Source organism: Balaenoptera acutorostrata, chromosome X, assembly GCF_949987535.1.
Source record: "Balaenoptera acutorostrata chromosome X, mBalAcu1.1, whole genome shotgun sequence".
In the NCBI taxonomy this organism is placed as follows: domain Eukaryota; kingdom Metazoa; phylum Chordata; class Mammalia; order Artiodactyla; family Balaenopteridae; genus Balaenoptera; species Balaenoptera acutorostrata.
In genome coordinates this window covers 20580677-20605941 of record NC_080085.1, presented here as the reverse complement: position 1 = coordinate 20605941, position 25265 = coordinate 20580677, and the positions used below count along the sequence as shown (strand labels likewise).

At 42.5% G+C, this 25265-nt stretch overlaps 1 protein-coding gene across 4 annotated transcripts in view; it reads left to right on the top strand.

The window, feature by feature from the left end:
• The window catches only part of APOO (apolipoprotein O), a 56635-nt gene that overhangs the window by 11271 nt on the left and 20099 nt on the right, over positions 1–25265 (top strand). For 2 of the 4 annotated variants that reach the window (XM_057539095.1, XM_057539097.1), the window contains exons 2-6: positions 4697–4847; positions 11237–11344; positions 12766–12885; positions 16729–16783; positions 19805–19900. In XM_057539095.1, the coding sequence (XP_057395078.1) occupies positions 4725–4847; positions 11237–11344; positions 12766–12885; positions 16729–16783; positions 19805–19900 (502 nt within the window). In that variant the 5' untranslated portion in view covers positions 4697–4724. The remainder of the gene's footprint in view (positions 1–4696; positions 4848–11236; positions 11345–12765; positions 12886–16728; positions 16784–19804; positions 19901–25265) is intronic. The other 2 variants (XM_057539096.1, XM_057539098.1) reach the window with 2 other exon arrangements.

The following is a 25265-nucleotide window of genomic DNA, read 5'->3' as shown; positions in this document are numbered from 1 at the left end:
CCAGTAGTTGTGGCACACGGGCTTAGTTGCTCCACAGCATGTGTGATCTTCCCAGACCAGGGCTCGAACCCGTGTCCCCTGCATTGGCAGGTGGATTCTTAACCATTGTGCCACCAGGGAAGTCCCACCTCATCTGATCTTGATATTAAAAGGGAACTTGTGGATTGAGAATGTTGATATGTAGCAGTCATGGTTTATGGTTGCCTATATTTGCTCCATCTAGAGATGGTAGCTACTTATGAGTATAGCTGAAAAGATTGTAGTGTGTCAGAAATCATCCTCATGTTCCAAACCTTTGTTTCTTTTGTTACTGCTCTTTACGGAGGCTGTTCCTAGTGACGCTGAGTCTTTACATCAATCTGTTGGGTGACTTTGCTTAAAAAAGAAAGGAAGGAAGGCAGGCAGAAAGGCATAAACTTTGTTGATTCTGCCTTCTCTCTACAGTTGTTTCCCAGAATTTCCAGTCGTGGTACATTATTCCTTTTTCTGTGTTACTCCTGTCCGTTTTCTGGTAATGTACTTATCACAAGTGGTGTAATTATTCGTTTATCTGCTTTATTAGATTGTGGAGGCAGCGACCACATTTTATTGTCTTTGAAGTCTATTTTCATTGTTTCATTAAAGAGTTGCTTTGATGTTGTCCTTTGTGTGGCTTGTAAGGCTATTAAATGAGGTAGGGAAACCCAGAGAAAAAGAGGTTTTTGGAGAAAGAGAATTCGTTATGAGGTAGCAATTGAGAAACCTGGTGAAGATGTCCATGGGGAGTTAGACACACAAGCCTGAGCCTTAGGGAGTGGCCAGGCCTGGGAATACTGATTTGGGTATCAATAGCATAGGGCGGGAGTTGAAGAGTTAGATTTAAGTGAAATTGCTCTGGAGTGAGAAGAGGGTTGGTTAAGTACTACTCTGACTTGTCAGCCTTGAAGAGATGGGCAGACAGAGGAAGAGAAGGCCCAAAAGAGAGATGGAAGGAGTGCCCTACAAAGCTTATAGAATGGAGCTAGAGTAGAAACTTGGAAACCAAAGGAAGAGAGAGTTTGAAGATGGTGGAGTGGTCACCAGTTTCAGGGTACAACTGAGGTGCCAGATGTCCATTGGAGTTTAGTTACTGGGAGGCCATTGGTGGCTTTGGGAAGGCCAGTTTTAGATATCTTGAGTAGTGAGGGGACGAGGGAATAAAGCAGAGAAAGCAGGCAGAATCTATCTTTCTAACTTTGTGTTGACATATAACATACATATAGGAAGGTGCACAGATTACAAGGAATTTTTGCAAACTGACCATACTGGTATATCTTGCACTCGAGAAGCCTTCAGGGCCCTTCCAGTCACTCCCCAGCTTGCTAAGGATATCCATTATTCTGCCTTCTAACCAGTCTTTTTTTTAAAAATAATTTTGTCAGTGGAGGGAGATAGAAGAATAGGATGGTAGTTAGAAAGGGGATTAGGGGTGGAGGGTATTGTTTGTGTTGTGTTTAAGATGGGAAAGATTTTCTTGAATGTAAATAAATCCCATAACTTCTCTAGAGTGGTTGACCAGTCACTGTTTCTTTTTATGTTTAGGACAGTTTTCATTTCATTCTTTCAAATGTTTTTAAAAGTAAGTACGATTGAGTGTTTATACAAACTTAAGTTGAATAACTGTTCCCCAAGCATCTGCTTTTAGAATAGTGGTTTTCTAAACTTGGCTGATTGTGGGGATAGATTCTTGGGACTCTCTTAGGTTTACTGAGTCAGATACTCTGGGGGAAGGCAATGGAATCTGTGATTCTAAAAAACTCCCCAGGTGATTCTGAAACTTTTTATGTTACACAGTCCTGGAAAGTGAGGCTTACGTTTTATCGAAAAGGAAACTGGTGTATGTATGTATATATTTTAAATTTATTTTACTGAAGTATAGTTGATTTAAAATGTTGTGTTAGGAAACTGGTATATATTTTTAGTGGAAGGTCTAATAAAATAATAGATCTGTAATTGTGGGGGAATAAATGTATACCCTTTTTTTGTTGTTTATTTATTTTTGGCTGTGTTGGGTCTTCGTTGCTGCACACGGGCTTTCTCTAGTTGCAGCAAGCGGGGGCTACTCTTCCTTGCGGTGTGCGGGCTTCTCATTGCAGTGGCTTCTCTTGTTGCGGAGCACGGGCTCTAGGCACGCGGGCTTCAGTAGTTGCGACTCGCGGGCTCTAGAGCGCAGGCTCAGTAGTTGTGGCGCACGGGCTTAGTTGCTCCGTGGCATGTGGGATCTTCCCGGACCAGGGCTCGAACCCGTGTCCCCTGCATTGGCAGGCGGATTCTTAACCACTGCGCCACCAGGGAAGCCCAAAAGCATACCCTTCTTAATAAGGAGAGAGACTATTTACTGGGTTTTCCATAAAGTTGACAGAGAAAGCAAATTGTCAGGGTTTTGAGCCCCACCATTCCTGAGCATCCTTGAATAATTCTGAGGGTGGCTTATTCAGTTTGAGAGTTTTATTTGTCCTTGAAGCAGTTTTACTGGGACACAATCAGGAAGTGGTCCTGGAGCTAGAGTTCTGGGCAGTACACTTTTATTTGCAAAACAAGGAAAGTTTAGCCTTCTGGGTACCCATTATGATCTGAGTGTAACCTCACCCGATTCATATCTTAGTTAACTGTGTACAAGAATCTGCCCTTGCTGCTAGAGCTGAAGGCTAAACTCAATCTTATGCCTCAGTCTTAAAAAACATTTTTTTTTTAAAGTTGTAACCTGAGTTTTTTTGAGTAAACTCATAAGCTTCCTGGAAACTCTGTAAGGGCAGGGACCATGTCTGCTTAAGTGTTGTGTCCTGTTTAGCATGGTACCTGATGTGGAATAGATATGTAATAAATACTTGTTTTTGAAATAAAATTCTAGTTGACCACTTCTAATTGTTATATCATACATAACCCTGCTTCCCTAGCCAGATTTGTTTTGTTCTCATCAGTCCTTGATGAGCTCCAGTGGAGAGAGTAAGAAGCAAAAGCCTTTTAGACAGTGGTGACTTACTCCTTTACAACACTTCTTGTTAGGGCCCCATCCAACCAACTGCCAATCCTGGTGCTCAGTTTCCATTGACAATTAAGCACTCTGAGGACTCAACAAAAGTTGAGAGCAAAGAGAGTCCAAAGGTCTAAGATGGAGAATATACCTTGATAAGCAGAGTATATAAGATATCTTGCTGGGGAATATAATCAGACAGAAAGAAAGAGTGTTTAACCACATGAGCCAGGGAACTCGGTGACACTCCCTCTGAGGTTTGCAAAGCTCAGGGTCACCAACTCGCCTGTTTCCCCTATGACTGTGGGTCTCTTACAGCTATATTTAAAACCTCAAACAAGCCAATACGTTGGGTCCTTAATTTGAGACCCTCAACTAGCTGAATTCCAGGAGGGGCATCTAGTGACTGAAGGGCACACTCCAGAGGATAGGCTGGATGTAAAGCAATGCAGCCTTTGGATCTAATTAGTCTGTAGCTGTAGCTTAGCACTCATTGAACATACAGCTCTTAACAGAGTGGGCTTGACTTTGATCTAGCAAGCCAAACTCATCTAATCCAAAGCAGAGAATGTTTAATCAGCTCTTGGAAGGTGCATGTGAACCCAGTTTCTGAGCCAAGCCATCTGCCCTGGGTGGAGAGTGAGCCTGGCAAACAAGGATTCTCAAGGACTGTCACTTGGGACAGTGAGTGCTCAGGCCATGGGTACACACAGTCTAGAGGTTCCAGCCCCTCATCAGAAGAGGTCCAGGGGAGATCTCACTTCCCAGGAGGTATTTTCATTCTGGTTGTACCATAATGGGTCAGGACCCCTCATGGAGAGAGAAAGCCTTTGTGTTCGTGTCTCACAAGGCAACCCAACAGGAGTACCCATGGGAGAAAAGGTGATAAAGCTAGAGCTTTAGTGATTATGACCCAGTTGGTTAAATCTTTCTTCAGGAGATCTAACTTCCAGATTCATATTCTTTTTCTTCCTTGGGTAGACAAAAGGTTGAAGAAGAAGATTCTTTGCCCCCTTTATTGCCCTCACACTTTCTTGGGGTGATCTCTGCCTATTTTAACAGACTTTCCTTCTTAAATTCTGATGTTGAATGGGTTAGCCTGTATAATCAATATGAGCTCTAACAAATTATGATAGCCACCCAGTAGGGACTCAGCATTGAGAATCCCCATTTGTGATAACATCTGGTCAAGGCAGGATGGGGTATTCTCTCATGATGAGGAGCCCTCTTTGATGCCAAAAAAGAAAGTGAACCACCCAAGATGCTGGGTAGTGCATCAGTGTCAGGCGTGTCTGCCTGTGGATCTTTTACCCAGGCTCTTCCTGTGAGTTTCCATTGCACAGGTCAGTACCACCTAGATCCTTACCATGGTCAGGTGTATGGCTGACTCCTTCCTAAGAATGACCCTTGACCTGCAGTTCCCACCCATATTTTGGCATAAACTTGACATGGTTTAGGTCTGTGTGGATTTTTTTTGACATGTAATTTACATACAGTGAGATGCACAGGTTGTACGTTGTACAGATCGTGCAACAATTTGAGTTTTGACAAGTGTATACACCTTCTGTAACTCACACCCAATGAAGATATAGATCATTTCTGTCACTGCAGAAAGTTCCCTTGTGCCCCTTCTTAGTAAGTCTACCCCATGCAAGCCTCACCTCCCAGGCATCGACTATTCTGATTTCTATCCCTGTGTATTAGGTTTAAGGCCACAGATCTTAAAATCTAGATGGTGGCTGCTTTGCAGACGCCGTCACCCCGGAACCTCCCATGCTGCCCAACCATGGTCGGCCCTTCCGTGTTCTTTGACATCACCATCGACGGTGAGCCCTTGGGCCGTGTCTCCTTCGAGGTAAGGGACCTGGAAACCAAGAAGTGACTGCTCATCCAATCCATAAAGCTATGTTAACAGATTGGAGCTGTTTGCAGACAAAGTTCCAAAGACAGCAGAAAACTTTCATGCTCTGAGCACTGGGGAGAAAGGCTTTGGTTATAAAGGTTCCTGCTGTCACAGAATAATTCCGGGATTTATGTGCCAGGGTGGTGACTTCACACGCCATAATGGCACTGGTGGCAAGTCCATCTATGGGGAGAAATTTGATGATGAGAATTTCCTCCTGAAGCATACGGGTCCTGGCATCTTGTCCATGGCAAATGCTGGCCTCAACACAAACAGTTCCCAGTTTTTCATCTGCACTGCCCAGACTGAGTGGTTGGATGGTAAGCATGTGGTCTTTGGCAAGGTGGAAGAGGGCATGAATATTGTGGAAGCCATGGAGCGCTTTCGGTCCAGGAATGGCAAGACCAGCAAGAAGATCACCACTGCTGACTGTGGACAAATCTAACAATAAATTTGACTTGTGTTTTATCTTAAAAAAAAATCTAGATGGTGAGAGATATCAGAAAATATTTATTCATGTAGATTGGTGCTTCTCAAGGCGGGAGGATGCCCCCCAGGAGACTTTTGTCAATGTCTAGACACATTTTTGACTTATGGCTGGGAGTGGTTGGCAGTGGCATCTAGTGGGTAGAGGCCAGGGATGCTGCTAAGCCTCCTACAGTGCACAGGACAGCCTCCCAACAAAGGATGATCCAGCTCAAAATGTCAACAGTGCTGAGATTGATAAACCCTGAAGTAAACCTCTGCAGAGAGAATTGTGGCCCTGGGGAGTGTTAATCTCTGTATCTCCCAAGTCTCTGGGGATGAGGTTTGTTTTTTGTTTGTTTTGTTTTGTTTGTTGAGAGCTTGCAGGAAACGGAAAGGGCAACTGCAAGAGGGACCTTTCTTGAGTGCTACCACCCTTGTGGCCACAGTTCTTGCTGTGGAATGGGAGTGACTAACAGGAGAAGAGAGTGATGAAGAAAACAACTTGGGCAATAAAAGGGCAGGCTTAGCATAATATTAAAACTAGAAAAATGGACAAGAGGGAAAAATAAAGTAGAAATTAATGACACCTAAAGTACAAGCAGCAAAATAAAAAATAAACAGGTGAGACTACATCAAACTGAAAAACCTCTGCACAGCAAAAGAAACCATCAACAAAGCGAAAAAACCTACAGAACAGAAAAAAAAATATTTGCACACCATATATCTGATAAGGGGTTAATATCTAAAGTATAGGGCTTCCCTGGTGGCACAGTGGTTGAGAATCTGCTGCCTGCTAATGCAGGGGACACGGGTTCGAGCCCTGGTCTGGGAGGATCCCACATGCCACGGAGCAACTAGGCCCGTGAGCCACAACTACTGAGCCTGCGTGTTTGGAGCTTGTGCTCCTCAACAAGAGAGGCCGCGACAGTGAGAGGCCCGCGCACCGCGATGAAGAGTGGCCCCCGCTCGCCGCAACTAGAGAAAGCCCTCGCACAGAAACGAAGACCCAACACGGCCAAAACTAAATAAATAAATAAATAAATAAATAAATAAATAAATAATAAAAATAAAGGAATTCCTTAAAAATAAAATTAAAAAAAATAAAATAAAGTATATAAAGAACACATACAACTCAATAGCAAAAAGCAAACAAACAAATAACCCAATTAAAAAATGGGCAAAGGACCTGAGTAGACATTTCTCCAAATAAGATATACAAAAGGCCAGAAGGTACATGAAAAGATGCTCAACATCACAAGTCTTTTGGAAAATGCAAATTAAAACCACCATGAGATACCATCTCACCTCTGTTACAATGGCCATCATCAAAAAGACAAGAGATGAGGGACTTCCCTGGTGGTCCAGTGGTTAAGAACCCGCCTTCCAATGCAGGGGACGTGGGTTCGATCCCTGGTCAGAGAACTAAGATCCCTCATGCTGTGGGGCAACTGAGCCCATGCGCCGCAACTACTGTGCATGCGTGCTGCAAACTACAGAGCCCACACACTCTGGAGCCTGAGCGCCCCAACTAGAGAGAGAAAACCTGCACACCACAACTAGAGAGAAGCCCACTCCCCACAACGAAGAGCCTGCGCACCGCAACGAAGATCCTGCCTGCTGCAGCTGAGACCCGACACAGCCAAAAATAAATAATAAAATAAGTAAATAAATATATATGTTAAAAAAAGACGAGATGAATGCTGGCATGGATGTGGAGAAAAGGGAACCCTTGTGCGCTGCTGATGGAATTGTAAATTGGTGCGGCTACCATGGAAAACAGTATGGAGGTTCTTCAAAAAAAATTAAAAATAGACCTACCATATGATCCAGCAATTCCACTTCCGGGAATATATCAAAAGGAAACAAAAACACTAACTCAAAAAGGTATCTGGGGACTTCCCTGGTGGCGCAGTGGTTAGGAATCCGCCTGCCAGTGCAGGGGACACGGGTTCGAGCCCTGGTCTGGGAAGATCCCACATGCAATGGAGCAACTAAGCCCATGCATCACAACTACTGAGCCTGCACTCTGGAGCCTACGAGCCACAACTACTGAAGCTCATATGCGTAGAGCCCGTGCTCCGTAACAAGAGAAGCTACTGCAATGAGAAACCCGTGCACCGCAACGATGAGTAGCCCCCGCTCGCGACAACTAGAGAGCTCTCGCATGCAGCAACGAAGACCCAACGCAGCCAAAAATAAATAAGTAAATTTATTTAAAAAAAGAAAAGACTTTAAAAGGTCAACACAAGGCATTATATCAAATGAGGATGAAAAAGGGGACAACATGAACCCAAAATGCTTGGATGAGGAAGTGGGAAAAGGGGTGGGGCACCAGCCATTGATGGTAAGAAAGGGAATCTGAAACAAAGTTGGGGCGGTGCCTGCCAGCTGGCTCAGTGGAAAGTCCCCAGGTTAAGCAGTGTTGTCAGTAAGTTGTGGACAAACCCAGAAGGCAGAGAGCAGTGAGTTGGCACCTGCAGATACCAGCAGCCTAATAGGCCCTCTCCTGGGAAGTAGGGAGGGACCACACTGACTGTCAGCAGTGGCTCACTAACCTTTATCCTGGAAGCAAAAAAAATTAGTGGCAATATTGCCTGGAAATAAATATCTTTTAAGTATTCCACTTAATGCTTTAGGGTGTGTTAATTATTATTATTTTTTTTTTTTTTTTAATGAGGATCTTTGAATCAGATGCGTATGTTTGATTGATTGATTGATTGATTGATTTTGGCTGTGTTGGGTCTTCGTTTCTGTGCGAGGGCTTTCTCCAGTTGTGGCAAGCGGGGGCCACTCTTCATCGCGATGCGCGGGCCTCTCTCCTTGCGGAGCACAGGCTCCAGACGCGCAGGCTCAGCAGTTGTGGCTCACGGGCCCAGCCGCTCTGCGGCATGTGGGATCTTCCCAGGCCAGGGCTCGAACCCGTGTCCCCTGCATTAGCAGGCAGATTCTCAACCACTGCGCCACCAGGGAAGCCCCGTGTTAATTATTTTTAAACCAGTTTAAGTAATAACCACTCCTTTTAAAAATAGCTTCTAGCTCTTTATTTGCTTCTGAAATATGGGTATTTCCTTTTTTGTGTGCAACTTCAGGCATACATTTTTTAAAAAATTTTTATTTTATTTTATTTATTCATTTTTTTTTGGCTGCGTTGGGTCTTCGTTGCTGCGTGCAGGCTTTCTTTAGTTGAGGCGAGCAGGGGCTACTCTTCATTGCAGTGCGCGGGCTTCTCACTGCAGTGGCTTCTCTTGTCGCGGAGCACGGGCTCTAGGCGTGCAGGCTTCAGTAGTTGTGGTGCGTGGGCTTAGTAGTTGTGGCTCGCGGGCTCTAGAGCGCAGGCTCAGTAGTTGTGGCACACGGGCTTAGTTGCTCCGTGGCATGTGGGATCTTCCCGGACCAGGGCTCGAACCCGTGTGCCCTGCATTGGCAGGTGGATTCTTAACCACTGCACCACCAGGGAAGCCCAAGGCATACATTTCAACAGACCTTTTTAGGTTTTATCTAGCATTACATGTTTTGTGAGTATTACAGAGTAGCATAGTCTTTCACATTACGGGCACTGCAGATCTCAGGAATATGATTTCCGTGATGCCAAATCATGCCTAAGTAGTTAGAACAAGTCAACCGGTCATTTACTTTTTGCCTCTCTTCTGTCCATTCATGCAGGCATTAAACAGTTCTTGAGCATTTCTTATGTGTTAGGCACAGTTATAGACATGAGGAATACAGGGTAAGACACAGCCCCATCCTGAAAGGGCTTCCAGTTTGGGAGGGAAAACTTGATAGACATAAATAAGAAAAGAAAAGCAATAAGTCTCCATGCTCTTAGGCAATTGTACAGAAAGGCAAAGCAAATATAGAACATTCTAGGCAGAGGAACCAGCATGTGTGAACCCATGAGGCTGGGAAGCAGCATGGGAGAAATATAGGGAGTTCAAGTTTTGTGGGAAAAGGCAGAGTGACAGATGAAGTTAAGAAGGTGGTTGGGGTCAGATCATAAATGGGCCTTGTTTGGCTCACATAAAAGTCCTAGGTAATGAATACCAAAGGATCTCAAATAAGGATAGAAGATATTCGGGTTTGCTGTTCAGAAAGATCATTCTTTTGCAGTGTGGTGGTTTGAGTCATCAGAGGGCCAGGTGAACATTTAGAATTAAGCTGTTGAAACAATCCAGGAAAGAAACAAGGGCCCAAGGGTAGATTGTACAGGAGAAGATAAAGAGGAGAGAGTGAATTAAGTTCATTTAATAGGCAGAATTAACAGGACTTAATGACCAGTAGGATGGCGGGGTGGGGGGCAGTGGAGATGACCTCAGAGTTTCCGATTGGGTTGTCTAGTTGGATGGTGGCACCATTCCTGAGAGAAGAAGTAGAGGAAGAGGGGGCATTTCTGGGGTAAAGATGCAAGATGGTCAAGTGCTGTGTATTAATTTTTAAAATGTATCACTTTTGAAAAAGCTTTCTAGATTCCACAGCACACATTCACCTGTCAGGCCTAGTATAGACTTGGAGGCACAGACAGGATCCTGATGAGTTGGTTTTGGGTGTTCTTGGTGTAGGGAGCTTGTGTCCCATCCAAGTGGAAATGTCCAGAAGCAATAGGATAAGGGAGTTGGGAACTCAGGAGAGAGCTCTGGGCTGGAGCTGCATATCTAGGGGTCACTGGCTTCATGTTGAAGCCATGGGCATGAGTGACCTAGTCAGGGAGAGCAAGGCACAGAAAGAGACTGAGTTTGGGAACTGAGGTTGGGGGAGAGCGGTTCTGGGTGGGAATGGAAAGGGAGAGCTGCTCAAAGTTTGATTATTGGAATTATCGAAAGAATCTTCACTCTGTTCAATGAATCACTAGGTGAGATCATTAAAAACTCCTTCCCGGGCTTCCCTGGTGGCACAGTGGTTAAAGAATCCGCCTGCTAATGCGGGGGACACAGGTTCAAGCCTTGGTCCGGGAAGATCCCACATGCCGCGGAGCACCTAAGCCCATATGCCACAACTGCTGAGCCTGCGCTCTAGAGCCCAAGAGCCACAACTACTGAGCCCGTGTGCCACAACTACTGAAGCCTGCGCGCCTAGAGCCCATGCTCCACAACAAGAGAAGCCACCGCAATGGGTAGCCCACGCACCACAACCAAGAGTAACCCCCGCTCGCTGCAACTAGTGAAAGCCCGTGCATGGCAATGAAGACCCAATGCAGCCAAAAAAAAAAAAAAAACAAACAAAACTCCTTCCCCTCTTGTTATTGGGGAGAGTAGGGGAGGTGTATCTTTTATTTTCCTTGAAAGGCTAAGTAGAAAACTCAGGAACTGCTGTTTTGGAAATGAAGATAAAGGTGACCTGGAATTTTAAGTCCACGAGAACATGTTTTTTTTTTGTTTTGTTTTTTTGTTTTGTTTAAGCAGAGGTTCTTCTTTTTTTTTTAATTTATTTATTTATTTATTTATTTTTGGCTGTGTTGGGTCTTCATTTCTGTGCGAGGGCTTTCTCTAGTTGCGGCAAACGGGGGCCACTCTTCATCGCGGTGCGCGGGCCTCTCACTGTCGCGGCCTCTCTTGTTGCGGAGCACAGGCTCCAGACGCGCAGGCTCAGTAGTTCTGGCTCACGGGCCTAGTTGCTCCACGGCATGTGGGATCCTCCCAGACCAGGGCTGGAACCCGTGTCCCCTACATTGGCAGGCAGACTCTCAACCACTGCGCCACCAGGGAAGCCCGAGAACATGTTTTTTAGTTTCTGACTTCCATAAAACTTCGGGAATACGTTTCTCATAATGCTCAATAAGCCTCTCAGGGCAGGAGTGGCTGAGGTTGCAAATGTGCCCACGTTATGTACCTTCAGTTTGTAGAATTGAGAGAAGGCTTAAGATTGTTTCTGTGTTTCAGGTAATTCAGAGGTCTGTGGGGCCGGCCAGCCTGAGCCTGCTCACCTTCAAAGTCTATGCATCAGCAAAAAAGGACTCATCTCACAAAGTTGCTGTGAAGGTTAATGAGGTAACATGTTGTGATATATTTTGAACATGTGATTTAGTTACTATGGGAAGCATACAAATTGAATATCAGGAAGATAGGACAATTCAGAAGATATTTAAAAGGAGGAAATAGTTTTTCCTTGTGGGAAGCTGCTAGACTATGGCTTTTTCAACTTTAATTAATGGCACTTAGCTAAGGGCATAGTTAAGGAATATCTCCTAGATTTTTAGTGGGGAATCTGCTCTGTCCCATTAGATTGTAAGCCCAAGTCACTTCTAAGTGATCTGCCTGCTTCCAGACTGCTTATCAAGCCAGGAAAACATTCACATTTTTCCCTCTCCTAAGAAATTAAAGACCAGGGCTCATCCTGCTTCTTGGCTGGATTAGAGTCTCATAAGTAGATGCTTAATAAATACTAAATAAATAAAACAGGAAATCATCTCTCCATTGTTTACATTCCTTTTTGTCTATACTTCCCACTGATTATTTTAGATATTTGGTTTCTTTTGACTTTGAGTAAAGTGTCATAAAGATCTACCTTCGGGCTTCCCTGGTGGCGCAGTGGTTGAGAATCTGCCTGCCAATGCAGAGGACACGGGTTCGAGCCCTGGTCCGGGAAGATCCCACATGCTGCGGAACAGCTAGGCCCGTGAGCCACAACTGCTGAGCCTGCGTGTCTGGACCCTGTGCTCCGCAACAAGAGAGGCCGCGACAGTGAGAGGCCCGCGCACCGCGATGAAGAGTGGCCCCCGCTCGCCACAACTAGAGAAAGCCCTCGCACAGAAACGAAGACCCAACACAGCCAAAAATAATAAATAAATAAATTAATTAATTAAAAAAAAAAAAAAGATCTACCTTCAGTTATGGTCAGGGTTACTTGAATGGTGTTTACCTAAAGCTAAATAGCTTGTTTTTTTGCCCTTTACTCTCTTCTTCTCAGGCCTTGGGACAGTGGCATTTTTGAGGGTGAAGAAGGCAGCCAGTGGTGGCTGTGAAACGTTTCCTCTCTGGTGGGGAACAAACCTGCTATTCTGCTTTGATTAGCACTAGACTGATCACTAGAACTAAGTCATATGCTATTCAGTTATTCTCAAGCTTTTTTTTTCCTATCCCACCTTCAACCCACCATTTAGAGTAATAGAATCCTTTTTCCAAACTAAATCTAAGATGAAATAACGAATACTAATATATAAAATGGGTAAAAGGGGACTGCTTTGTCTGCTATGAGTAGGGTTGGGGGAGGCTAGGACACCTCATAGCCCTGCTCTCTTGGCCTTGTCCTTATTGATTAAGGTGCAAAGATCGTCTGAAGCAAGGTTCAGGGTGCACATAATCCTTATTCACTGTAGTTTGTGAGTTATTACAAATTTAATAATTGATTGTTATTTCATTACTGTATACACTTCTTAATTTCTTTTTATTTTGTTTTTCAATCTTTGCAGCTTTCACTCTACTCTGTTCCTGAGGGTCAGTCTAAATATGTGGAAGAGCCAAGGACCCAACTTGAAGAAAGCATCTCCCATCTCCGACATTATTGTGAACCATATACAAGTTGGTGTCAGGTACAGACAGCTGTTCTGAAAATGGAATGAATGCATTTCTGTTTAGAGTCAGTAGTAAAAAGTCTATACTGGCTGCATGTTTTCAGAAAAAGGCAGAATAAAGGGCCCCAACTTAAGAGTGCCTGACTTAAAAATGTTCGTCAGTGCCATCTCTGGAGGGGAGCAGAGAGCCCTACCTTCCTGGTGGCAGCTGTCGCCATAGCTGCAGAGAGAGTTTCCCTCCCACTGGGCAGCCTGTGTCATGTTGACTAGAGAGCAGAGGCCCATGGTACCTCTCTTTTTTTTTTCGGCCAGGCCGCTCGGTTTGTGGGATCTCAGTTACCCGACCAGGACTTGAACCTGGGCCACAGCAGTGAAAGCGCCGAGTCCTAACTACTGGACTGCCAGGGAATTCCCCCATGGTGCCTATCTTGTTGGTTGTGGCTATGAAAACATTATTGTCCACCAGGGGAGGATATGGGGCTGGAACTTCAGAAGAAGGAAAAGGGTACAATGTAAACATTTATATCAAAATTAGGAAGTTTCTCTCCCCACAGAGATTCTACAAGTCAGTACCACTTTATTTTATTTTATTTTTTAATTTATTTATTTATTTATTTATTTTTGGCTGTGTTGGGTCTTTGTTGCTGCGTGCAGGCATTCTCTAGTTGCAGCGAGCCGGGGCTACTATTTGTTGCAGTGCTCGGGCTTCTCATTGAGGTGGCTTCTCTTGTTGCAGAGAACGGTCTCTAGGTGCGTGGGCTTCAGTAGTTGTGGCACACAGGCTCAATAGTTGTGGCTTGCGGGCTCAATAGTTGTGGCTCACAGGCTCTAGACCGCAGGCTCAGTAGTTGTGGCATACGGGCTTAGTTGCCCTGCGGCATGTGGGATCCTCCTGGACCAGGGCTCAAACCCGTGTCCCCTGCGTTGGCAGGCAGATTCTTAACAAGTGTGCCGCCAGGGGAATCCCAGTACCACTTTAAACAGGAATGGGTACAGAGGATTTTGAATGCTATAATAGGAGTGTAGATAACTAAAAGAGGGTGGAATTACATACTTGAGTACTTAACTGTTTCCCTTCGTGACCAAAGATCTGCATATACAAATTGACTTTTACTGCTCAGGTTTTAAATCAGGCATTTGTCATTATGTTCATGAAAGCATGTGTGCAATTTTTAACATTGGAAACTGAAGTTTACAGTCTACAGAATGTTTTCGTGGGCTTTGATATGTATATTTGCCACACTTGATCTTGATTTTGAAAACTGATGACAAAGTAAAAGAATGTAGATGTGTGTGACGTGGTCTAGATTTACTTTGCTTGAGATGATAAACTCAATTTTCATCCAGAACTTGTTTTAAAATTTTTAATTTCCACTGTCTGTGCCAGTGCTGAACTTTTGTTCACCAATTTAGAAAGAAAATAGCATAAATTAGGCCATTATACTAAAGTACCGTAACCATATTATTGAGTTATGAAATACCTAAAGACTTTATACATAATGTGTTGTAACACACTTAAACTTTATTCTCTTGTTCTAGAAGATTTTTAAATTTTAACATCTTTATTGGAGTATACTTGCTTTACAATTGTGTGTTAGTTTCTGCTTTATAACAGAGTGAATCAGCTATACATATACATATATCCCCATATCTCCTCCCTCTTGTGTCTTCTTCCCTCCTTCCCTATCCCACCCCTCTACGTGGTCACAAAGCACCGAGCTGATCTCCCTGTGCTATGCGGCTGCTTCCCACTAGCTATCTATTTTACATTTGGTAGTATATATATGTCCATGCCACTCTCTCACTTCGTCCCAGCTTACCCTTCCCCCTCCCCGTGTCCTCAAGCCACTATGGAGAACAGTATGGAGGTTCCTTAAAAAACTAAAAATAGAACTACCATATGACCCAGCAATCCCACTACTGGGCATATATCCTGAGAAAACCATAATTCAAAAAGAGTCATGTACCACAAGGTTCATTGCAGCTCTGTTTACAATAGCCAGGACATAGTGTCCATCAACAGATGAATGGATAAAGAAGGTGTGGCACATATATACAGTGGAATATTACTCAGCCATAAAAAGAAACGAAATTGAGTTATTTGTAGTGAGGTGGATGGACCTAGAGTCTGTCATACAGAGTGAAGTAAGTCAGAAAGAGAAAAACAAATACCATATGCTAACATATATATGGAATATAAAAAAAAAAAAGGTTCTGAAGAACCTAGGGGCAGGACAGGAATAAAGACGCAGACGTAGAGAATGGACTAGAAGATTTTTAAACCATCTGCTGGTGGTTAAGATAAGGTCAGCACATTTGCAAATATTTCTGTATCATGTAGGCATGGCTACTGTTATTTCTCTCTTGCTCTTTTTTTTTTTTTTTAAAGATTGATTGATTGATTGATTGCTCTGTTGGGTCTTCGTTTCTGTGCGAGGGCTTTCTCTTGTTGCGGCAAGCGGGGGCCACTCTTCATCGCAGTGCGTGGGCCTCTCACTATCGCGGCCTCTCTTGTTGCAGAGCACAGGCTCCAGACACGCAGGCTCAGTAGTTGTGGCTCACGGGCCTAGTTGCTCCGCGGCATGTGGGATCTTCCCAGACCAGGGCACGAACCCGTGTCCCCTGCATTAGCAGGCAGATTCTCAGCCACTGCGCCACCAGGGAAGCCCTCTTGCTCTTTTTTTTTTTGTGGTTATAAAAGTACTTTGTCTCTACCCTTCAACTCAAGGTTGCTTTTTGTTTTTTACGTTTTCGTCTGTGCATGATGCCTAGTGCAACAAAATGCCTCAGAATAGTTATCAACATGTTTATTTGTACTAGTTATATGTAAAAAAGCTTTTTTTTGTGATTACACTGGTTTTATTTTCCTATAGATTGAAGTCTTCATGAATGAAAATTTTTCTCATTCCTGGCTCCATTTTCAGGCCTACAAGTTCTAGTCCCTTTCTTCAAGAACTGATTTAATTTTTCTTCATAGTAAACAGATTATGCTAGCAAAAGAAGTGGGCAGTCAGTCTAGACATTGATCTGTAGTTTTTCTCTTTTCATGTGCAGAAAAAAAACTAATAATGGATTTTAATGAAGCAGTACTCAGGTTTTTTTAATGTTCTTTATGTCCTCACCCAAATTCAGCACTTATTATTTAAGACCATTTAACAGTATTAGGGTAACTTGCTCTGACTTGAAGTGAATTAAAATAAACAAATCCTTTTCCAAGTGGCAACTGGTTCTGATATCTTCTGATACCCACATATCTCTTTTCCCATCTTTACTGTACACTTTTTGAAGTAGTCCCTTGCTTTCTTTAGGATCATCTGATGTTCATGTACAAAGCCTTTTTATTGTTGTCGTTAAGAGAATGTTAATACTTCATTTGCTCATTTGGGGTAAATGTTTCTCCAAACCTGGATATAGACTCCTTTGTCCCATTACAGCTGGTCATTCCTGCCTCAAATGGGCAGTTTTCAGATATAGGCTCTAAAATCATGGCAAATCAGGAAATAGACTTAATATGAATGATTTAATCTCACAGGGAAAGAATATCCACTTTAATTATCAAGGGGATTGATTTTTTTTCGTCCTCTTCAATTTCAATAGAAGAATGAAAAGGCTGGGTTGTTGAAACCACCCTACTTGAAATCTTTGCTTCCTGTGGCAATAATAAGCCATTCTGCTGAGCAATTTGTGGTGAAGGGGAAATTAGAAAAGGAAAAACAACACAAAAAACCCAGATAGACAGTGTATCCCTTTGTTCAAAAAGTGCTAATAACATGATAATTTATTCAGTAAAGACAAATATATTTATTGCTACATTCTAATCAGCAAATCCTATTGATTCTTTTTTTTTTCTCATCTTTTTAGGAAATGTACTCCCAAACTAAGCCCAAGATGCAAAGTTTGGTTCAGTGGGGGTTAGGTAAGTTGATTTTTAATTAGGCATAATCAGTTTGTTTGACATTGGATTCTTTAACTGGGAGTCCATGGATGGGCTCCAGGAGATCTGTGAATTCCTTAAAATTGTGTGTAGAATTTTAGAGCTATTTGGATTTTTCTGGAAAGAGGATCTATGTTTTTCATCAGATTTCAGAGAACTAGTGTCCCCAAACACTCAGGTAAGTTTCTTCAAGATCATTAGGATTGTTGGCCTAGCAGGTGCAGATACACTGGATTTTCTTTCTTTAAATCTATTTCCAGGTGCAATGTCCTAACTCATCTATAGGTTTTCAGAATCAGGATAGCTCATTGGCACAGCTATTAACACATTTTATAGAAGTTTAGAGGCAGGAAGGAACTGGGCTGGTGTGCCTAGGAAAGGCTTTATTGCATAATTCGTAGTGTTCTTACATGTTTTCATTTGTTTTTTATCGCCTTTGATTGTTTTTCACATTCACTTAACATATACACCCATAAACTGGTTTCACAGACTGTGTTCTAACTAATATCAAGAACTGATAAATTAATAGACATTGATCACATTTCATTCCCTTTATTGGACATCTCAGCCAGTCATCCTCTTGTTTTTACAAGTGTTTCCGTGACAGAATAAAATAAGCATGAGTACAATTTGTTTCTTTGTGAAGATTATCATAGTATTGATGCACTGATACCCCTGAGACTACTATATAAGTAAATTCTTCATTTGAAGACAGACATATCAGTAGCTTACCACTTCTTTAAATTATTCATGTATGTTCATTAATATCTTAATTTTATAAACACTTATTTAGTGCTTATTATGTGTCAGGAACTAGTCTAAGTGCTTTGAAAGTATTAATTTATGTACAATCCTCATAACAACCTTGGCAGTTAGGTAATTTGTTACCTTCATTTTTTACCTGAGAAAGCTAAAGAACTCCTGATCTTTTATCTATATGGGTGACTGAGGTGTCTCTTCATTGTCGCCTATCATTTCCCATTGATTCACAGCAGTAGGCAGTATTTGCAATATGAGTCTTTTTTTTCTTCTCCTGGACTCATAGTTACTGCAAAGACTTAAGAAACGTTCCATTATGAGTTGCATTGTTGTCTGCCAAGGCAACCAGTCCATTTCCCAGGAGTCATATCCAAGACATGTTGCTAGAAGCTGGGCTTCATATTTAGTGTAGTCTTACAGCATATCTTCTTTCTCATTTCTTTGTGATTTTCCCACTTTGGCTCAGCTCACCAAGGCATCTGGGTGTCCTTCTATCACCTGCTCTGTGTGCCTGTCTAGAATTGAAAATACCATGCTGGTAGGCAAAAATAAAGGGAAGCAGAAAATTGCCTCAAATGACCCAGACAAGAGGATGAAAAGTTAAAACCAGGTTAAAGGCAAAATAAGTAAAAGGCCAGACAGGAATTGGTGCAAAGAACACAAGCTGTATAGTAGTATTTAAAATGATCACCACATTTCCCAAAGAAACCAAGAAAAGGATAACTGGCACATGCCTAGTATTATCTAGACGAGAGAATTATTGAGTATTCCAATTAGTTCAGTTCCATGTATGTCTGTTAAGTCACCATCGTGGCAGGCATTGAAGAGAGAGGCTGATTGAGACAGTGGTCACAGCCAGTGAGGTGCATATAATAAAGTGTTCAATACTAGCACAAATACAGAGACAGTCGTAGACCACCATTGAAGGTACAGAGGAAAGAGACTAGTTTAACAGAGATTGGGGAGATGGGAGCAGTCAGGGAAGGAGTTCTGAGATGAGTCTTGAAGGAACAGTTAGCCACACCAAAACATGGGGGTGGGAGTTGGGAGGCATTCCACACAGAGGGCACAGCATGACCAAGGCTTGGAGTGGTGACTTAGTGTTGCGTGTGCCGGGAACTGGAAGCAGGTCGGGAGTGCTGAAGATGAGGTTGAGAGACCTGCAGGCTTTTCAAGTCATGACCTAGCTGAAATCCCTTTGTTAATTCATTCAGTATCCATTAACTCCTAGCAGGGCTTCAAATAAGTATCTGTTGAGTGAACATCCACTATTTACCACTGGGGGAAAATGACATAGAAGTCTAAGCAGTCCACCATTAAGGAGCAGATATTCTCTTTGAGGAGACATAAAATACACCCTGAATAATTAAAAACAAGGGCCATACAATTAGGCATCAGATGATGGTAGAGAAAATAAATATGGTGGGACTTTAGAGGAGAAAGAGAGGTGTGGGCTGATGAGTATAGGAAAGGCTTTTCTGAGGAGGTAGGACTTAAGCTGGCTTTTATTTGGTGGCATTGGCTCAGGGGAGAGGAGAGGCGGCATCATGTGAATGAGGTCATAATGCATGGTCAGGTGTGGCAAGTAGACTCACGTGTTGCATTTATTTGTATTTATTTTATCTATCAACAGTGACTATTTCCTGCATATACTTGCACTACAAGTTTCCTTCATTATCCAGATTTATTCTTATCTTGAGTTTAAATAATGAATTCAGATGGCAAAAGATACATTTTTTTTCCAGAGTCTAATGTATTTGGTTCCTGAATTTTAGAGAGCAAGCAGCAAAGCTTCTGATAGCGACAGATCTATCCAAAGATTTATCCAAATTTATTCTGTTTCTGTGTTTGGATAGCAAGGGATTCCTATATTTGTCTTTCTGCCCTTACGAATAATTGATTCAAATCTGTTGCCTTCAGGAATATGAAGGTAATCTAACATTACTTTATTGTCAGAATGTCATCAGGCTAAAAAGTTGTTTGAAAATTGGATACTTGCGATGTAACTAGTAAATCATGTTTATCTCTTACATAAAAAAAACTTGTTGAAAAGAAGCATATTAACAGAAAGCAAAGAATACATTATTTGAAAAGCATTTGCTACTACATATGCTGCTTATATTTGACTTTTTTGTTTTGTTCTTTTTGTTTATGTTTATTTTTAATTGAAATATAGTTGATGTACATGTTTTGTTTTTTAATGAGCAATTTATAAAACTGTTTCCTGGTCTGATTCTATTGTAGACAGCTATGAATATCTCCAAAATGCACCTCCTGGATTTTTTCCAAGACTTGGTGTTATTGGTTTTGCTGGAGTTGTTGGACTCCTTTTGGCTAGAGGTAGGTACAATTTTGTAGTTTTTTTTTTTTTAAACAGTTCATAAGGGAGACATAACATATACATTTGATTCTTTCTTTTCACTTACCAGTTTTTGGAGTAATGAGTTAGTTCCTGAATATGGCCTTCTTGATGTATAATTGATATGGTTGTTTTCTCCAGTATATTTGATTTTAAACATATATAGAAATTGTAAAAAAATAAAATGAAAGAAATTATATACTTTTGGTTACAAAAAGAAAACTAAAAATGGATTAAAGACCTAAATGTAAGGCCAGACACTATCAAACTCTTAGAGGAAAACATAGGCAGAACACTCTATGACATACATCACAGCAAGATCCTTTTTGACCCACCTCCTAGAGAAATGGAAATAAAAACAAAAATAAACAAATGGGACCTAATGAAACTTAAAAGCTTTTGCACAGCAAAGGAAACCATAAACAAGATGAAAAGACAACCCTCAGAATGGGAAAAAATATTTGCAAATGAAGCAACTGACAAAGGATTAATCTCCAAAATTTACAAGCAGCTCATGCAGCTCAATATCAAAAAACAAACAACCCAATCCAAAAATGGGCAGAAGACCTAAACAGACATTTCTCCAAAGAAGATACACAGATTGCCAACAAACACATGAAAGAATGCTCAACATCATTAATCATTAGAGAAATGCAAATCAAAACTACAATGAGATATCATCTCACACCGGTCAGAATGGCCATCATCAAAAAATCTAGAAACAATAAATGCTGGAGAGGGTGTGGAGAAAAGGGAACACTCTTGCACTGTTGGTGGGAATGTAAACTGATACAGCCACTATGGAGAACAGTATGGAGGTTCCTTAAAAAACTAAAAATAGAACTACCATATGACCCAGCAATCCCACTACTGGGCATATACCCTGAGAACACCATAATTCAAAAAGAGTCATGGGCTTCCCTGGTGGCGCAGTGGTTGAGAGTCTGCCTGCCAATGCAGGGGACACGGGTTCGAGCCCTGGTCTGGGAGGATCCCACATGCCGTGGAGCGGCTGGGCCCGTGAGCCACAACTGCTGAGCCTGAGTGTCTGGAGCCTCTGCTCCGCAGCAGGAGAGGCCGCGATAGTGAGAGGCCCGAGCACCGCGATGAAGAGTGGCTCCCACTCGCCGCAACTGGAGAAAGCCCTCGCACAGAAACGAAGACCCACACAGCCAAAAATAAACATAATAAATAAATAATAAATAAAAAAAAAAATTAAAAAAAAAAAAAAAAGAGTCATGTACCAAAATGTTCATTGCAGCTCTATTTACAATAGCCAGGACATGGAAGCAACCTAAGTGTCCATCGACAGATGAATGGATAAAGAAGATGTGGCACATATATACAATGGAATGTTACCCAGCCATAAAAAGAAACGAAATTGAGTTATTTGTAGTGAGATGGGTGGACCTAGAGTCTGTCATACAGAGTGAAGTAAGTCAGAAAGAGAAAAACAAATACCGTATGCTAACACATATGTATGGAATCTAAGAAAAAAAAAAAAAGGTCATGAAAAACCTAGGGGCAAGACGGGAATAAAGACACAGACCGGGCTTCCCTGGTGGCGCAGTGGTTGAGAATCTGCCTGCTAATGCAGGGGACACGGGTTCGAGCCCTGGTCTGGGAAGATCCCACATGCCACGGAGCAGCTGGGCCCGTGAGCCACAACTACTGAGCCTGCGCGTCTGGAGCCTGTGCCCCGCAACGGGAGGGGCCGCGATAGTGAAAGGCCCGCGCACCGCGATGAAGAGCGGTCCCCGCACCGCGATGAAGAGTGGCCCCCACTTGCCGCAACTAGAGAAAGCCCTCGCACGAACCGAAGACCCAACACAGCCAAAAATAAATAAATAAATAAATAAAGTAGCTATACAATTAAAAAAAAAAAAAAAAGACACAGACCTACTAGAGAATGGACTTGAGGATATGGGGAGGGGAAAGGGTAAGCTGGGACAAAGTGAGAGAGTTGCATGGACATATATACACTACCAAACGTAAAATAGATAGCTAGTGGGAAGCAGCCGCATAGCACAGGGAGATCAGCTCGGTGCTCTGTGACCACCTAGAGGGGTGGGATAGGGAAGGAGGGAGGGAGGGAGACGCAAGAGGGAAGAGATATGGGAACATATGTATATGTATAACTGATTCACTTTGTTATAAAGCAGGAACTAACACACCATTGTAAAGCAATTATACTCCAATAAAGATGTTTAAAAAAAAAAGATAATTTTCCCTAATAAGAACCTACTGAATATCACAGGGAACTCTATTCAGTACTCTGTGATGACCTATATGGGAATAGAGTATAGAAAAGAGTAGATATATGTATATGTATCACTGACTCACTTTGCTGTACAGCAGAAACTAACACAGCATTGTAAATCAACTATACTCCAATTAAAAAATTAATTAGAATAAAAAAAAGAAATTAGTTATCCTTTATAGGTACACTTACTTGGTCAAATTCCTGTTGCTCTTTGATACAGAAAGAGTGAACTTTCATTAATGAAGATCTGTCACACCTGAGAAACTGTAAATGTTTCACTATTAAGATTAGGCTATTAGGGCTTCCCTGTTGGTGCAGTGGTTAAAAATCCGCCTGCCAATGCAGGGGACGTGGGTTTGAGCCCTGGCCTGGGAAGATCCCACATGCCACAGAGCAACTGGGCCCGTGCACCACACCTACTGAGCCTGCACTCTAGAGCCCGCGAGCCACAACTACTGAAGCCCACGTGCCACAACTACTGAAGCCCACACACCTAGAGCCCATGCTCCACAATAAGAGAAGCCACCTCAATGAGAAGCCCGCACACCACAACGAAGAGTGGCCCCCACTCCCTGCAACTAGAGAAAGCCCGTGCACAGCAATAAAGACCCAATGCAGCCAAAAATAAATAAATAAAATAAATTTATATTAAAATAAAAGATCAGGCTATTATTCCTAGTAACAGTGATTTCATGGAGAGTTTATTAATTTCTTGATGTCTTGTACCTTCAGTCAGTGATGATAAAAACTTCTAAAAATACTTAAAATTAGGGACTTCCCTGGGGTCCAGTGGTTAAGAATCCACCTTCCAGTGCAGGGGACGCGGGTTCCATTCCTGGTCGGGGAACTAGGATCCCGCATGCCATAGGGCAACTAAGCCTGCTTGCCACAACTACTGAGCCCGCACGCTCTGGAGCCTTTGCACCACAACTAGAGAGCCCGTGCACCACAACTACTGAGCCCCTGTGCTCTAGAGCCCACGCGCTACAACTAGAAAGAAGCCCGTGCACTGCAACGAAGAGCCTGCATGCTACAAGGATCCCGCATGCCGCAACTAAGACCTAATGCAGCGAAATAAATAAATATTTTTTAAAAATATACTTAAAATTAAAAGCTAACAAATATCAACTTAAAGATATTACTACACCTTACTGCTGGATTACAAAACATTTATAGGAAATACAGGATGGTAAAATACTTCATTATAATGAGATGAATTTGTTATGAACTACTTGAAGTTTCACTGATTGTAAAATTCAGACTTCACAAAAATTCCTAAATATGCTGCCCTGGTGCCATTCCCCCAGTGTGTGGAATGAACTCCTGTTGTAGTTTTTGTGTCCTCCTCCCGTCTTGTGCAGGATATATAAGAATTAAATGCAGAGTTTATTTTTACTAATCAGCTTGGGCAATAGTTGAACCATCTTTTTGTCCCAAACTTCTTTCCCCTCCTTCTGTAAAGCTGTCTAGGAAAGCATTCCTATCTTATTTAGATAGTGTTTAGAATTTATGAAGATCCCAAGGCCAAGGTGTTGGAATTTGACTGGGTGTTAGGGAGCCAGGAACGTGGAATCAAGTGAGATTAGCTTCCTCCTTCCCTCTCCATGGGTAGAGCATGTGGAGCAGTTTTACAGCCCTAAAGAGAGCTCCCTGTGCCATGTGTGCTCTTTACACCGTGTTTATCTCCTGCATATCCACTGTGGTGACTGTCCTGAGGACAACTGGGGGCTATGCTCTCCTGGGCAGAACAGCAGCAGAAGGACACCACTACTGCGGGTCCTTTGTCTTTGCTTTTGTTTTCTTGCTTGTTTATATGTTCCTCTCTCTCCTTCCTTTTCCTGAGAGGGCTCGGTTGTATTAAAATAATTTAAAACCTTAATTCTTTTTCAGAAAAGTACACACGCACACATACTCATGCGCACATACCAAACAACAGATCTTTTCCTGTGGGTGCTGGGGTACAAGGGCCTGAGGTAAACAATGTTGGGGTGGGGGATCCCTAAGCAAGATGAGTGGGGAGTGGGAGGGTAGGTATGTTCATGGGTGGTCAGAGTGATTTTCAGGCCCCTCCAGGTCCCCTATGCTGGCAGCAGTACGATGGGCTCAGAAGGTCCCTCCTGGTGGAGTTTCGTTTCTTCTTTGTTTTCAGTCTAACATTTTATTTATTTTAATTTTATTTTTTAATAAAAGTTATATGTATTTAAGGTGTACAACATGATGTTTTGATACACGTATGCATAGTGAAATTATTACTAGAGTCGAGCTAATTAATATATCTTCTCATATAGTTACCTTTTTTGTGATGAGAGCACCTGAAATCTCCTCTTAGTAAATGTCCAGGGTTCAGTATTATTAACTGTAGTCATCATGCCGTACATTAGATCTCTAGACTTATTCATCCTACATAGCTGCACCTTTGTACCCTTTGACCAATATCTCCCCATTTCTCCCACCTCCCCACTCCTGATAGCCACCCTTCTACTCTCTGCTTCTATGTATTTGACTTTTTTAGATTCTACATATCAGTGAGATCTTGCACTGTTTTTTCTTTCTCTGTCTGGCTTATTTCACTTAGCATAATGTCCTCCAGGTTCATCCATATTTTTGCACATGGTAGAATGTCCTTCCTTTTAAAGGCTGAATAATATTCCATTGCAAATATATACCATAATTTCTTTATCCATTCTTCCATTGAAAGACACTTAGTTTGGTTTCATGTCTTGGCTATTGTGAATAATGCTGCAGTGAACATGGGATACTTCAAGATACTGATTTCATTTCCTTTGGGTATATACCCAGAAGAGGGATTGCTGGATCATATGGATAGGTTTCTTGAGCATTCGGCAGATACTGGTGGTGAGGGTGGCCAGGACTGTGGTGAGGACAAGAGGTACTTCTCTGGAAGAGAGATGAGTGGATGATCATTCAGAGGAAGTGGGCCCAGCCAGGACACCCAAGGGTGGCAGGTGGTCGTTGCCCACCGTTGTTGCCTTCTGGTGGCTCCCTCCAGCACTGGCAGCCAGTGGTTCCTCTCTGGCAATGCTGACGGTTACAGTGTAGACCACTGGCTTCTTGGGAGGTGT